A 15,315-nucleotide genomic window follows, 5' to 3' on the forward strand; every position below is an offset into this window, starting at 1 on the left:
GACACCGAGGGGATGTCCAACTTCATTTTGCCATAAAGTGCACGATGAGTCATCATGAGATCAGCAAGTATCTACAAAGTGGCAGGGTTTCGTTTAATCTGTAAATACCTTTAAACATAATAATAATTGGCTAATAATAATAATAATAATAATTGGCTAATAATAATAATAATAATAGCCTAATAATGATAATAATAATAACAATAATAATAATAAGAAACATGATATGTAGTAACATAATAATGAAATAATATTATTATTAATAATACTTTGGTACGCCTTTCTAAACACTCAAGGACACTATCATAGGCGAACATTAAAAGTCATCAATAAAAACATACTCCTGAGCAGCACAGTATCACATAAAAATGATTATTATCATTAGCCTAGTTTTCGCAAGTGGTCAGCAAGTGGTCCTGGTTGACCTTACTGTCCCCTGGGAAGACCAAATGGAGGAGGCCTAGGCCCAAATATGCAGAGATAGTGGCGGAATGCCAGAGCAACGGCTGGAAAGCTTGCTGTTAGCCACTGGAGGTTGGGTGCCAGGGCTTTGCGGGTCAATCACTAGCTATCCCGCACTCTCAAACTGCTTGGAGAAAGCAGAAGAGCCATCAAAACTATCAGGCTAGGGAGAAGGCCTCAAGGTGACTAAGGGATGGGGTTCGTAACTGATGATGTGTCCAAGTGGCGGTGTATTGAAAAACTGTTACATTATTATTAGGCCTACACTAATTACATTAATGAATACGATAATTAGGCCTAAATAAAAAAAGAAAGGAATGAGAAATTTAACAGTGCAATGAAAGTGAAATTCTAACTGGAACAGATTTTTGAGTCTGGTTTTGAAGAGGGGAAGAGAGGTAATGTTACGGATGTCAGGGGGGATAAGGAGCACTTTGTTCCCCGTGGAGGCGAGCAGACAGACCAGTGAGGAGCATGGAGGAATACGGTCTGGGACAGTGAGAAGGAGTAATGTGGAGAAGATCAAACTGGGAGGTGCAAGGTCGTGGGTGGCCCATGTAACGGAGGCTAACTAGCACAGAGTTGGCGTAGAACGTTGGTAAACCTCCCTCCGATAGCCTCATACAGTCTCGTGCCGTTGGGCCGAGAGACTAGTTTCTTGGCCCAGCGGTATCGTACTGTGTCTCCCATTGCCGAACCGTTGTAGTTGACGAGGTCGCACGTTCGATCCCCGAGGGGGGTGAACAGGTGCAAGATGACCTCCGTCACAGTGGTGCCGTGACCCGGATGGGAGTGAGGTTTAAGGGGGAGAGTGTAACGGAGGCTAACTAGCACAGAGTTGGCGTAGAACGTTGGTAAACCTCCCTCCGATAGCCTCATACAGTCTCGTGCCGTTGGGCCGAGAGACTAGTCTCTTGGCCCAGCGGTATCGTACTGTGTCTCCCATTGCCGAACCGTTGTAGTTGACGAGGTCGCACGTTCGATCCCCGAGGGGGGTGAACAGGTGCAAGATGACCTCCGTCACACCCAGAAGGTGTGAAGCAGGATTTTGAAATTGATTCTGGATTTCAGGGATTTCAGTATACCCACTTAAAGGGGTATGCCACTATTTTGGGGCTTAATACAGTTAAAATCGTTGGCTGGGGTTTATAAAGGTGGTAAAGTGTCTTATTTTTCATGTTAAGCGTTGTCTTGCTGTAAGACAAGTTAAAAGAGGGAATATGTCGCTAAGCTAGTGAAAGTCAATGTATCCGTGTAGCATAGTAGCATGCTACATGGATACATTGACTTTCACTAGCTTAGCGACATATTCCCTCTTTTAACTTGTCTTACAGCAAGACAACGGCTTACATGAAAAATAAAACACTTTACCACCTTTATAAACCCCAGCCGACGATTTTAACTGTATTAAGCCCCAAAATAGTGGCATACCCCTTTAAAATTGATTGATCCATTGTTTTGAATAGCACAAATATATACAGTAGCCACTTCTAAAAATCTCAAATATACAGTATACCCACCATAAAAAAGTAGACTACACCACTGGTGAAGATGTTGTAGTGGGTGTAACGGAGGTCAACTAGCAGAGTGTGGCAAGGAACGAGTAAACCTCCCTCCCGAAGCCTCATCGGTAGCGCTGGGCTATCAGACTGGTCCTTAGCTCAGTGGTATTGTGTTGTGCATCCCATGCCGAACTGCTGCATTGACGTGGACGTGGACATTCAAGACCCCAAGGGACAGCCTGCGCGGGATCACCTTAGTCCTTATACTGATGCCGTTGACCCGGGATGAGAGTGAGGTTTCGGTAGCACTGGGCAGCTCCTTTAGTTCAGTGATATCGTGCTGTGCCTCCCATGCCCAAACCGATGCGTTGACAAGGAGGTGGTGAGTTCGAAACCCCGAGGGGATGGAGTGCGCCGGAACACCTCAGTTACATGGGGTAAAGTGGTGAAATTAAGGGGTTTTGGTAATGATGCAGCCAGTTGTTCTGGACCAATTGGGATTTGTGGAGGGATTAACAACCATCTGCGTGGAAACCAGGTTATGATTTATGAGGAAGACCAAAGAAATGGGGTTATCATTAGGACCTGACATTATTTTTTTGCTCACAGGCCACAATGGCTAGTGGTTTTCCAGAGTCAGTGGCCATTCAGCCTCTCTACTAACCACAGTTTTGTTTTTCAGTATTTTCTTTACCATGATACATCATGGGGGCTTTCAGATGACCTTGTCCTGGGTCTGGGCAAAGCTGTCCACGGCCCTGCAACAGAGTACAGGTGGGCGAGTAAGTCTGGTGGTTGGAGAATTTTGCCAAACAGGACTTGCCTTCATTGGAGTAGATGAGAACAGGGTAGTCTGATCAAGTGTGCCTGGTCGTCTTGACCAAACTCAGTGTGAGATTGGTTCCATATTAGTTAATGCAATTTATAATTTGGCAATGCTGCCACAGAAATATGTCACGGTTGGGCTTTCATATCAAGTCAGAACTATTAGACTGTTGATGCCAATTTCACCTGGAGTCTATATCAATTATATTACGGGCCTGTTAGACTAGGCTACATCTGTTGGGTGTTGCACAAGGTTTTTATTTTTTTAAATCATAACAAGTTACACTAAGTTTTATGGTAGTATTGTTTTATTGTAGGCTAGGGTACAGTTGTTATAGGCCTATATTCATGCATCTATTAGGCTATGTGTACTTCTGGTCTATGTAAGATGGCAATTAAGGTTTTTTTGTATTCTACTGTATTCTATCACAACAACTGATCTGTGAGATTGCACTCATAGTTATTAAATAACAGATGGTTTCCTTTCCTTGTTTTTCTTCTATCACCTCCTCTGGTTACACACACTAGGGCCTAATTTGTTTGAGACTAAAGCATATGCATGCATTCAAAATCATACTGACATAGATTCTGACATGTTTGTTTTTCAATATTTTCAAGATCTTTTTGAGATAAATAAATATAATTGTTAATAGACATAAATAGAACACACATTTGTTGCTTGTAGGATTGAAATACTTGGCAACCAATGGTGACATCGCATTTCTTTCCAGCCCCGTTCAGAGGGCGTGGCCTTTCACAATGGAAATTTGTGCTATCAACATTGGTAGGCGGGGTGTATTCGCATCAAGACCTAGCTCTGTTAAATCGCCATTTCCTAACGCTTCAAGGTACAAACAGTAAGCAGATTAATTTCGCAGTTATTACAAAACAACATTAAGGACCCGTCGATCAAGTCGCTGAATTAATCTGCGACTGTGATCTGTTTTTGGACCAATCTTTACCAAACGCAAATCGGGGATGCTGCAATTGGAGTCTGTGATCCACAAACCATCGTCGGATTTAATGTCTCATTTAATCACTAAAAGCAGTTTTTCGATAAATTCGTTTAGAAGAAGTCATTTTCGACCGAGCCATTTCGCAAGATGCTAAATTGTACCAGAAATATTTTCGATTGTTGATATTTTTGCTCGACCCACAGTAGCTCAGAGGATCCAACGGAGGCTAACTGAAAACGACAACAACAACCACATCAGCTGTGTTTTGTCAGAACTTGGGAAAATACCACACTGATTTTGAAGCCTACTACATTCAGTAGTTAATATTTTACGAAGCTTTTGGTTGAATATCCACACAAAGAAACGTCAAAGGTAAGAAATCGATGCTTAACTGTCTCTGTTAGTTAGGCTACAATAACAAGTCAGCCCAATTCTTCAGGACTGATAGATGGTCGACAAAACCATTTAATCGCTAACCATCAACGCTTTCTCTTTTACATCGTTTCAAGTCAAACCAATGGTCGGTTTATCTGTGAAACGCTGCATACTTTTGGTTTGTCTAAACAAGGAAATCACCCAGATCAGGAAGGCTTTGACGCGAGTTATGAACAGTACGGGTGGGGGAGGGGATGGGTCCGACGTAAGGATTGTTCCATTTATAAAATGTTTGAGTAAATTTGAGACATGTCAACCACTTTATGCTTGCTCCATAAAGCGCATTTTGTGAAGACTGTGATTGTACAGTATCGTGCACTGATGAATTTCGATTTGGGTCGATTACCTCACAGTGCATAGTCATGAAAAAAAAAACTTGAATTGGGGCTACTGTAACAGGAAGTTATCTTGCATGAACCTGTCTGCAAGTTCTGTGTGACGCATATCATTTATTGCACCACTAAAAACAGTGTTTTTCCATCCCTCCCAATGTCCCCAAACACCACCAGATGAAGCTGTTGGAAAACTCGAGTTTTGAAGCCCTGGGCTCTCAGCTGTGTGTTGAAACGGGAGACTCAAACATCCTTGGCAGGTAGGCCACTGGCTGACCAAAGGTTTGGCACCACTGAAGCCCACTTATCCTCCACAGATCATGTATCCATGCAGCTGAGCCATCACATCACATGACATGCCTTTAAGTTAGTTGTTTATACTCTCTCATTATGACAGTAGGCTACTATTTACATGCTGTTTATGGACAGCTGTCATGTACCATGACCAGACCAAGTGTAGAAATAACCTTGACAGTTGACATGCATATTTTTTGGGTCTTACTGTGTTTGCAATATGCAGCCTATTACGACCACAGTAATGACCAAAAAAAGATGCACGTTATGCTCTCTACTGAGACAAAAACGAAAGGAAATTTGTTCAGCATATTTCTGTGTCCTTTGTGCAAGGTTCCATACTAAATATTAAGGGTTTTTGTTTACATTAATGTACTATGTAAATCTGTCTTCTTCATGTGCCATGTTAACCCAATGGCAACATGTTTGTTTACATGCTCAGTTTAAACCAGGCAAACTGTGGGCAAGCAGAGAGGTTGCATGATGCAGCAGTGGAAAACCTTAAAGGATTATCACATGAGCTCAAATACCCTCTCCCTTTTTATCTCTGGCACGCTCTCGCTCTCTCTCTGGCACACACACACACACACACACACACACACACACACACACACACACACACACACACACACACACACACACACACACACACACACACACACACACACACGACACAAGAAGAGTATGCAAAAATACTGTGCACTGCAAAAGCACAGTGTGTTTGTGTGATGTCCTGCTGAGGGAGTCATTGTGTACTGCAAATAAAGTGGTTGCTGACTACACTCTAAACCCAATCCACATACTGCACACAACCTTCTTCATTTCACAAGTTATGCAACTCTAGCTATAAAACAGCATATTCCACCTATTTGCTTGTGAGTGTGTCTGGAGACTAGCACACTAAGGAGGTGGGTGGGTGGGTGATTGGGGGTGATGTTGTGGTATGGTATGGGGTGTTGTGTTATGCAATGACAAGCTGATATGTGTCTGGGGGAGACGTGGTGGTAGACCCAGGGCAAGGTGTCCTCTGTCAGGGCAGCAGGAGTTATCCAGGGACTCTGAAATGGAGAGTGGCACAGTACACACATACACCATATAGTACACTACACACAGACACAGGCAAACATAAACACTCACCCATTTTGAAACCCACATAGGGTCTCTCTCTCTCTTTCTCTCTCTCTTTCTCTCTCTCTCTCTCTCTCTCACGTACGCGTGCGCAAGCACACACACGCATACATCAGGGGCACTCAACACACAAACACTGGTATACTAACACACATACAATTACATGCTCTCTCTCTCTCTCTCTCTCTCTCTCTCTCTCTCTCTCTCTCTCTCTCTCTCTCTCTCTCTCTCTCTCTCTCTCTCTCTCTCTCTCTCTCTCTCTCTCTCTCTCTCTGTCATACACACACAGGAACATTCAGATACACTCACACCCACAACAATGCCCCCTGCAACACCCTCACACAGGCAAAGATACACACACCCACAAGCAGGAAGACTGGAATGCACACACGCATACCAGAAACACACAAATACGCTCACACCCACATACAACACAGCAGCGCGACATGCACGTACACACAGCTGATTGCTGCAGACACGGCCAAAAGGACCCTTCTCTGCATGACAACAGGCAGAACGAGGAGTGCTCTCTCTCTCTCTCTCTCTCTCTCTCTCTCTCTCTCTCTCTCTCTCTCTCTCTCAGTAAAGATTCTCCAGCTGTGTGCCCTGACGTAAACAGTGGTTTTCACAGCATTTCTGCTCTGAGTAGTTCCTGTTTTTCTTGTACATGCTGTATGTTCTGCACTGTACTGTGTATGTGCCATTATTACTGTGTAGTAGTAAGTCTTGGTGAATTTGGGTAGGCAAGATTAGTTCAGTGTGTCCATCAGACTAAGAGGCATGGTGCCACGAGCAAAAAAACCCACTGGGCCAGTGCAAGTGTACCCCCCGTTGACTACGTGCATCTGTTGATCAATTTATGGTGCTATGTTTTTAGTGCAGCAACACAGAATGGTCTACGTCTGAGAAACACTGATGTAGAAAGGTCACTTTCCCCTCAATAAAACCAGCTGTGGGAACATGCCCAGACTAAGTCTGGTGCCCAGCAGTCAAAGTTTCAGGGCTTGTGTTGTTAACCCAACCCCCAGTACTCCCACAGCCGGCCGCCTCCCCTTCTTGCCTTACAGCTCCAGCAAAAGCAATGGAAACTAGGCCAAGGTGTTCCCGTCATGTGGCCCATGTCGACCTTTACCCCTTGGGCCATAAATAGGCAGAGCAGCGCTCTCGAGTCCCGACCAACTCCCAATCTAGCGTTGCACAATTTGCGTTCTTACATAACCTGACAGAGAGGTGGGGGGGAAAGACAAACATGCATTCATTCCCATAGCAATGGTCGTCTCCACCCCATAGCATGACACATCAGGTATCATTCAAACCAGTAGTAATCTGAATAGATCAGAGGCGTGTGTTGGGCCACGCCAGAAAGTTCTTGAATTCCACACTAGCCCACTGTAAATATTTTAGTACTTCTTTTGCATGTGTTTCTTTTTTTTACCCAACAACTGGTGTTTGGCACCTGTTGTGTTGTATGACTTTATTTCAAAGTGTTCTTTATAAAAGTAGATTTGGGGAACTTTTGTTGTGTTGAATTTTGTTGTTGAGGAGGTTTTATGATAATTTTGTTTCGTTGACCACATGGCCCACTCTACTTAAGTGTAACCAGGCCAGAGTGCAGAGGTTTCTGTTTCTTTTCCGTTGCTTGGGTTACCCTCCTCTATTCCCTCATGCGTATGCATAGCGCTCGCTAACATTTCAGGCAGGATATCCGTTGGTTTTCTAGCATGTGATGCAGCCCTTTGATGCCACCTCCTTCATCCAGACAAATGTTCACCTGTGCGCAGCATTAGAACTGGAAGTAGATCATGATGACATTGGTCATTATTTTTATACGTGCAGAATCAAATTGAACCAAGACCCATCTCTACTTGTTTTGTTTCTATTTTATTTATTGAAAATGAACAAAGGACATAAGACTTGAATTCAAAACATATATAAACATGACGACGAGAGTTAACAAATAAGTCTGGTTTCCACCCTAGTGCCTTGGCTGCTCAGTTGCAGACAGTACAGCAGTTCATTAAACGGACTTTATGGTACCACACTAAAACTACATGTCATTGTGCCTCCTTGTGTGTGTCTCTGTCCATTTCACAGGATCGAGAGTTACTCCTGCAAGATGGCGGGCGATGACAAGCACATGTTCAAGCAGTTTTGCCTGGAAGGAGAGCCTCACGTCTTGGAAGCCCTCTCGCCCCCACAGTCCAGCAGTGCCCCTAGCCCAAACCTGTGAGTATCTTAGGGCAGGCTACTACTGCTACTACTACATACAACAACCCCAACTAACCCTGTTCATGTTCCTAAAGCCTCCACAGTCCACGGTTGCCGTCAGCCCCCTCCTGTGCGTATCTCAGGCTACTGATCTACTACATACAGTAGTGTTTCTCAACATGGGGCTCTACAGCCCCCAGTCACTCGCTTGCAATTGGGGTGCATTAGTCTATTTTACGTCTTGATACTAAGGGGATGAGATCAGTTGGTTCAATAGAGGTTGAGAACCACTGACTTGCAGCAACCCCATTCAATACCCTGTCATGTCTTTTAAAGACTCCTTGGGTCAGCAGTGCCGGCAGCCCCCAAACCTGTGAGTATCTCAGGGCAGGCTACTACTACTACTACTACTACTACTACATAGAGCAACCCCAACTAACCCTGTTCATGTTCCTAAAGACTCCATGGTCCAGTCCACCAGTGCCGTCCGCCCAAACCTGTGAGCGGCACCACTTCAGTAAAAAGAGATTAGTAGTAGGTAATAGGGCTGGGAATCGATACAAATTTCCTGGATCGATTCGATTCCAATCCAAAAGGTCACGATCCGATTCGATCCACGATCCGATTCAATTCGATTCGATATCGATCTTCTGTATTGCTGAGTTGTCACTTTAACCCATTTATGTCTAGAATTGTAAGAACGGCTATATAAACCAAAATATCTCAGCATTTGATGCCCACACAAACATGGCATACCTTGGTAGGAAAGAAGCAAGCAGGAAACTTGGTATGAGAGAGAACGGTGGGAAAAGACTGGCACTATTTACTTGAACAGGCTGTGTGTATTTGTGCATGTAGCCTACATGAATGTGAAAGAGAGCTACAGGATGTGGTTGAGAAAATAGTGCCTATAATCATCGGCAAAAGATCGATCCACAAAGTTGTGAATCGATATCACAATTTTGAATTGTGAATCGATATTGGATCGCAGATCAATCTTTGGAACCCAGCCCTAGTAGGTAACTGGACTTCTTTTTGTAGCTTTTCCCTACAGTCCACCAATGCCCCCAGCCCAAACCTGTGAGTGGAACCACTGGCTGCATACCTCCGACCTCGGTTCTCCTCCCTCTGGATTTCTTGATTTTCCCCCTTATTTTATGGTTTGCCGTTGCATTTCAATAGTTCAAAGAGTGTTGTCAGGTTTTCCACATGGACTTTGGGTTACTTTCATTCCTTTCATTTTCAGACCTTATTGAGGTCAATTATGCATGAGTTACTCATCATTATTCATATAAAATCTGTTCGCTATGGCTGAGTGTAGCCCAAGCTCCTGCAGCAGCCATAGATTTTGATAAATGACAACTGAGAATGTTGCACACTGGCCATACATGGACATCATAGCCATGCTCGTACACGCTCGTAGATTATAGTGTTATTATAAACATCTTAGCAGCAGTAAAGCAGAACAAGCAGCTGGGCAAATGTTCAATTCACAGGGCTTATCAAAATGTTCCTAAAAATCCCTCGTCCTCAGAGCTTTGCTAAGCATCCAGGCTCTCTGTTATCTGTGTTCCAGCTACACTCTGTGCAGAACACCATGGCTACAACACGCACAAGTCTTTTCTAAATCTCCTGATCCTAATATTTGTTTAATTCCTGATTGGTTTGATCTATTTTAGATTTGGACTTACTCTATTGGCATTCAGCAACCACACCAGAAGTGCACACAATGAACAAAAAGCCACAACTTTGTCTTAGAATGGTATACTTATAAGTTAATTAAAAGACAGTAAACGTTAAAAAGTGCTGTGACGATAGTCACAATTAGGGTGACACTTCGTTTTATGTAAAATGTAAAACGAATGATTACAAGTTAACGAATGATTACATGTTAACATACGCACAGACTGCACAGATCCATCATCATAATCATAATGATCATAATCATAACAGAATTATTACTTTCCGCTTCTTCTAGGTTGGGTAAGAGCAGTGAAGACGGGGACAACCCTCTGAGCGACAAATGCTGCAGGAAGACCCTGTTCTACCTGATCACCACCCTGAACGAGTCCTTCCGTCCCGACTACGACTTCAGCGCCGCGCGGGCTCACGAGTTCAGCCGGGAGCCCAGCCTCAACTGGGTCAGTGTGCCATACGGTTCCATACACATTAGAGTGTCTGTCTATCTATCTATCTATCTATCTATCTATCTATCTATCTATCTATCTATCTATCTATCTATCTATCTATCTATCTATCTATCTATCTATCTATCTATCTATCTATCTATCTATCTTATACGTGAATGGCACAATCAAATGGTCCTGCACTCCACCTGTTCTTTCAGCCGCTCTCTTAGTCAGGTTCCAAGCTCGCAATTATCATTCAATCTTATGTAACCTGCCGGCTGGTCCCTTACTATTCAATTATCTATGCTAACTTGGCTCTAGAATGCGTGTTGTGAGACTCTAAGAATGGCTGGAAGAACAGGAGAAAGCTAAAACTCAATTATTTAACTCAAGAGGAGGTGTAAAAATGTGCTTATTTCCAGAACTAGTATGGTGACTAAATGCTTAAGGTGGCCCGAATTGCAAGTATAACTACAGAGACAATGTGTGTTAACACCCCATGTGACTGCTATTACCATTTGCGTCAGCACTAACCATTGCCCTCGTCGCCAACATTTGCCAAGAAATGAAAACTGTTAGCCAATAGTTTCAAATGATCTTCATATTCGTCAACGTTAGTCATGCTTGCACCACAATAAAAAACAGCAAAACCTATCTTGTGTGCTCCAGTCATCCTTGGCCCAGTCTCCTTTGAAGTGGACCAGCTTGCTTTCAACTGAATACAGTCTGAGACTGTGAGCACCATAAAGGCTCGAGCGCAAGTGACTTCCCTTCCTAAGTTGATCTTCATATTTAGTTGGTGAACTGGAGGAACACATCTCAGAGTGAAAAGGAATGTAGTGCAGCCTGAAGCAACGGTAACACATCACGGACAGGGAATTTAAAGACCAGTGGCCACTTTCGTTAGTCCAGCCTTTTCATGCCATTATAGCAAGTGTGGGAAGTGTGAAACTTCCCATTTTGGGCTGGCTCAATATGCGCTCATTGACTCTCTGCGTGCATTCACGAAACAGAGAAACGGGGAATTTCCCTATCCTTATTTAGAACAATGAAGTCACAATAGCATATTTTAGCCTTTACAGTCAGAAACGATCACACATTCCTCAACTATAGTGATTTGAAGACACCTAGTGCACAAGACTAACTATTGTAATTGGCTTGCTTGATTTTCAATTTTGCAACAGAAAACTGAATATTCAACAGCACAATAACCATCTCATTCCGTTCCACATGGCATACTGCAAAAAAAAAATGTTTTCAGGTCTACAAAAATATTAGTGACTGATAAAAAGGCACACACAACCCGATTTCTGAAGACAAAACAGTTACCGTAAATTGTAGGCAACTGAGCCTCTTTTTATAGATTGAAAATGACCAGGGTGAATGTGTATGCTCACAGAGCAATTTCTGAAGACACTTTTTGTACTCTGTCTCCCCCAGGTGGTCAATACTGTGAACAGCAGCCTGTTCTCAGCTGTGGGTGAGGACTTCAACTCCCTGGGGCCTGAGCTGTGGAACTCTATCGATCAAGAAATCAGCCTGCAAGGATGTGACATTTACAGGTAACAAACACGACAAAAATGCCAAATGAACTAGGTCAATGTGAATTACCTACTTCTTGAATACGAAATGGGTAACAGTTTGTTTTATTTATTTTTTTTAGTGCTTCTCCATGCATCACCATGTAATATTTCTTACACTGTACTTACCTAACCCCTAGTGCAAGTACATAATGTTGCATGTAGTTACATATGTTGTCAGACTAACCTAGTGCAAACGAAAAATACATTCCAATCATACAATTTAGCATGTGTCCAGCAGGTAAACTGATCCCATGCATCTTCTTTCTTCTCTGTTTGTGTCCAGCTACAACCCTGATCTGGACTGTGACCCGTTTGGAGAGGAGGGCAGCCTGTGGTCCTTCAACTACTTCTTCTACAATAAGAAGCTGAAGCGCATCGTATTCTTCACCTGCCGCTCCGTTAGGTCTGTTATCAGCCTGCATTTGGTTGTTATCAAGTTTGAACAAAAATAAATATATCTTATGTTTAATGTAATGAAAGAATGACTGATGCATTTAAAGTCAATGTCAAAGTCAAAATGAACTTGTCAGTTCACCATAACAAGCATTGGACAGTGGACAGATGTTGTTTCACCACATACCTAATTTAATTGGAATTTTCTATGTAGGTATATTTATTTTTAAGGGGCGTTGCATAGATGTGCTTTTTGGTCGTTCATTAAAAGTAGAACGTTGTTTCTCTACAGTGTTATGAGTGGATATGGTCGCAGTTGCTTTGACAACGAACTGGACATGGAGCTTGACGAGGAGGAGGAGATGGACAACTTCACAGAGGACAGGTAGGCAGCCCAATGGTGGCCTAATGGTCTGAGACGTATCCGGTGGATCAAAGGGTTGCAGGTTTAAATCCCACCTTTACCTGTTAGAAAAATGTTTGACCTTTCATTTAAACGGTTTCTCTGTCATGATGCTATGTTGCCCAAAGATGTTACGACAGATATTTCACCAATGGGTATAAATATATAACACCGTTGTACATTTGGACTGTCCATCACATGTGTGCGCCACGGTTTTGGATGTTTCCTCATGCTCTACAATGTCCTGTGACAGGTTAGGGTTAGTCCTGTTTTTGGTCAGGGCACACCTTAGCATTTCCGTGTTTGGCAACAAAAATGTGCTGTGACTGCGGAAAAGCCACTTACTTCTCACGAGCCGAGTCACGTGACAAAAATGCTTTTCTGCAGCGTTGCCCTCCACAACTTAACAAGAAAATGCGTTGCACCAACACGTGGAATGCACTAGCATGCTTTCCTAGTGTAGCCTTGTCATGATGTCAGTCTGCTTTGAGTGAGAAGAGAGTGAAATACAAGTCTTGACCTCGTTTCTCGAAAGCATTGTTGCTAACCAGTTAGCAGCTTAGTAAGTTGCCAATGGGAAATTGCATTACAACCAAGTAAATTGAACGACACTTTTGTGAAACGTACCTGTTTGACCGCAACTGCTCATGACAACCCTGACCTGGAGGAATGAAAAAAAAGTCATAAAATTGTCCCCCCTCGCCCAGTCAGTTCTGCATTAACACTCTATCTCTCTGTTGCCCCCCTTCCTCACTCTCTCTCTGTCTCTCTCCTTCTGTCTCTCTCTGTCTCTGCCCCCCAGGTTCCCCAGAGCCCTCTGTGTGTGAAGCTTTCTCAGGGATGATGCTGAAGACTCAACTCTCCAAAGTCTTTTGCTCAAGGAGTCTACATCGTCGTGTACAACTTTCTTTATGCGTCTCTTCTCAGCTTGACCATCTTTTTTTTTCCCTCGACGGATGAGTGAACTGCCATCTTTTTCTTTTTTGCCTGTGCTGAAGAGCCATCCGCTCATACATGTACTGTACATACTAATGTGTACGAAGAATGAAAGGAGAAAATACTCCTGGATGTCAGTTCTCTTGTCCTTGGATTAGCTTGTGTTTAAAGACAGCCCTTCAGTTATGTTTTTATGGGCGTTTTGGTGTCTACATCAGCCTCCAATAAGACTGTTCTTCAAGCAAAGGATGAAGAGGATTTACATGTGTGAAGAAGAGAATCCATAGACTTTCACTAAAAGCTGGCTTTCTTTTATGTTGTAGTGTTGTCCTGGCTCTGGAAAGTAGGATGTTTTTTTTGTTTTTTTTTAAAGGCAGAGATGTTGTCCTCTACAGTGGCTAAACAACTCTTCACCAGCAACGAGGACAGCAAATGGGCCGCTCTCAACCAATGAGGAGAGGGAATGGGCCGCTCTCAACCAATCAGACTGAACTGAAACTAGTGTGACCAGAGAGGTCACTGGGATTGGCCATGCTATCGCAAGTTTGCATTACCCATTGGTTTGTTTGTGTGTACGTGTGTCTGTTCACTTCTTAACATTTCAGTTTTTAAGCCATGTTGGTTTGTGTGACGCTCATTTTGTAGCACTGAGCTGGTGTTAAACTCCAGCAATGTATCCCCAGTGAGTTTCCATGGCAACTTTCGTGGATTTGAACGCCTGTCATCAGCACAAGGAGGTGTTTTTTTCTGAATGTCAGCCAGGGCTAGTTTCTGTAACATTGAGTTCAAGAGACATTTCTCCACATCTTTAAAAATGTTTATGGCGTATGTGGAGAGCATGGATTAGTCGCAACCCTGTTGATGTAGACTAGTCTATCGTCTGATATACAGTAGTAACATGTCTTATCCCAGTTTTAGTTCTTACGGAGTAAAGTGGCAAGATGTGTTGTGTTACGGTACCTAGATCCATGTCCCAGCATCACCTCCTCCTAGTGCAGCTTTGTTTATTCTCCCAGCATCCAAATTTACTGTAAGGCCTACCATAGTCCATTGTTTTGGGTCATTGGAGGCCACGGAATAAGGCACCTTTTTTTATTATTAAAAAACAGTGTCATAGGAACTGTTTTATGTTGATTCGCTCATTTGACCTTTTACTGACACTGTTGTTTCCTTTTACTGACTTGCCCTGGCACAGGTGTCTTTTATTTACTCTCTTGGTGAATACTAGCCTATAAATAAAATATGTGTTTTAGATTGTTTGTCGTGGTGTTGTCTTTGAGGTTGAAAAACACACACACACACACACACACACACACACACACACACACACACACACACACACACACACACACACACACACACACACACACACACACACACACACACACACGTGTCAGAAAGTGCATGGTAGCTGTCCTCTGCACTGGTCTTTGACCAAACACACCTGAGACATTTGAAATGCTAGGTTATTATTGGCACCCATTACTAGTGGTGACAGAAGCATTTTAGATAGCACAGTTTGCCAGACAGATGTGAAGTGAAATTTCACTAAGTATCGCAGGTAGGATGGGCTATTCTGCTTTGTCATACACGCACATCTGACTCAACTTTTGCCAGAACACACACACACACAGTACATGTACTAATGACATTGACTTTGTTTAGGGCAGGGGTGAGGAACCTTTTCAGTCGAGGGGCCACCTCAAATTCCTCCAAGGGCCATAACAGT

At 43.2% G+C, this 15,315-nt stretch overlaps 1 protein-coding gene across 3 annotated transcripts; it reads left to right on the forward strand.

Moving 5' to 3' along the window:
- Positions 1 to 3,567: 3,567 nt before the first annotated feature.
- Positions 3,568 to 14,845, forward strand: maf1b (MAF1 homolog, negative regulator of RNA polymerase III b). 3 transcript variants are annotated; one of them, XM_063206856.1, is made up of 9 exons: positions 3,603 to 3,637; positions 3,949 to 4,117; positions 4,690 to 4,772; positions 8,029 to 8,160; positions 10,121 to 10,283; positions 11,712 to 11,833; positions 12,138 to 12,257; positions 12,540 to 12,632; positions 13,453 to 14,845. In XM_063206856.1, exons 3-9 carry the CDS (start codon positions 4,690 to 4,692, stop codon positions 13,475 to 13,477), a joined length of 738 nt encoding a protein of 245 aa, XP_063062926.1. In that variant the 5' UTR covers positions 3,603 to 3,637; positions 3,949 to 4,117; the 3' UTR covers positions 13,478 to 14,845. The 3 variants fall into 3 exon arrangements, with proteins under 3 accessions (XP_063062925.1, XP_063062926.1, XP_063062927.1); XM_063206855.1 differs by having other exon boundaries at positions 3,568 to 4,117; XM_063206857.1 differs by lacking the exons at positions 3,603 to 3,637; positions 3,949 to 4,117; positions 4,690 to 4,772; positions 8,029 to 8,160 and adding exons at positions 8,197 to 8,680; positions 9,162 to 9,222.
- The last annotated feature ends 470 nt before the right edge of the window (positions 14,846 to 15,315 follow it).

Source organism: Engraulis encrasicolus, chromosome 9 (genome assembly GCF_034702125.1).
Source record: "Engraulis encrasicolus isolate BLACKSEA-1 chromosome 9, IST_EnEncr_1.0, whole genome shotgun sequence".
Lineage (NCBI taxonomy): Eukaryota > Metazoa > Chordata > Actinopteri > Clupeiformes > Engraulidae > Engraulis > Engraulis encrasicolus.

What these genes read in the sequence shown, in the direction of transcription:
- maf1b (XM_063206855.1), top strand. Translation starts at nt 4,690, where the DNA reads ATGAAGCTGTTGGAAAACTCGAGTTTTGAAGCCCTGGGCTCTCAGCTG. An exon ending in AGTGCCCCTAGCCCAAACCT is followed by an intron (nt 8,161 to 10,120) that starts GTGAGTATCTTA and finishes CGCTTCTTCTAG; the next exon opens with GTTGGGTAAGAGCAGTGAAG. An exon ending in CAAGGATGTGACATTTACAG is followed by an intron (nt 11,834 to 12,137) that starts GTAACAAACACG and finishes GTTTGTGTCCAG; the next exon opens with CTACAACCCTGATCTGGACT.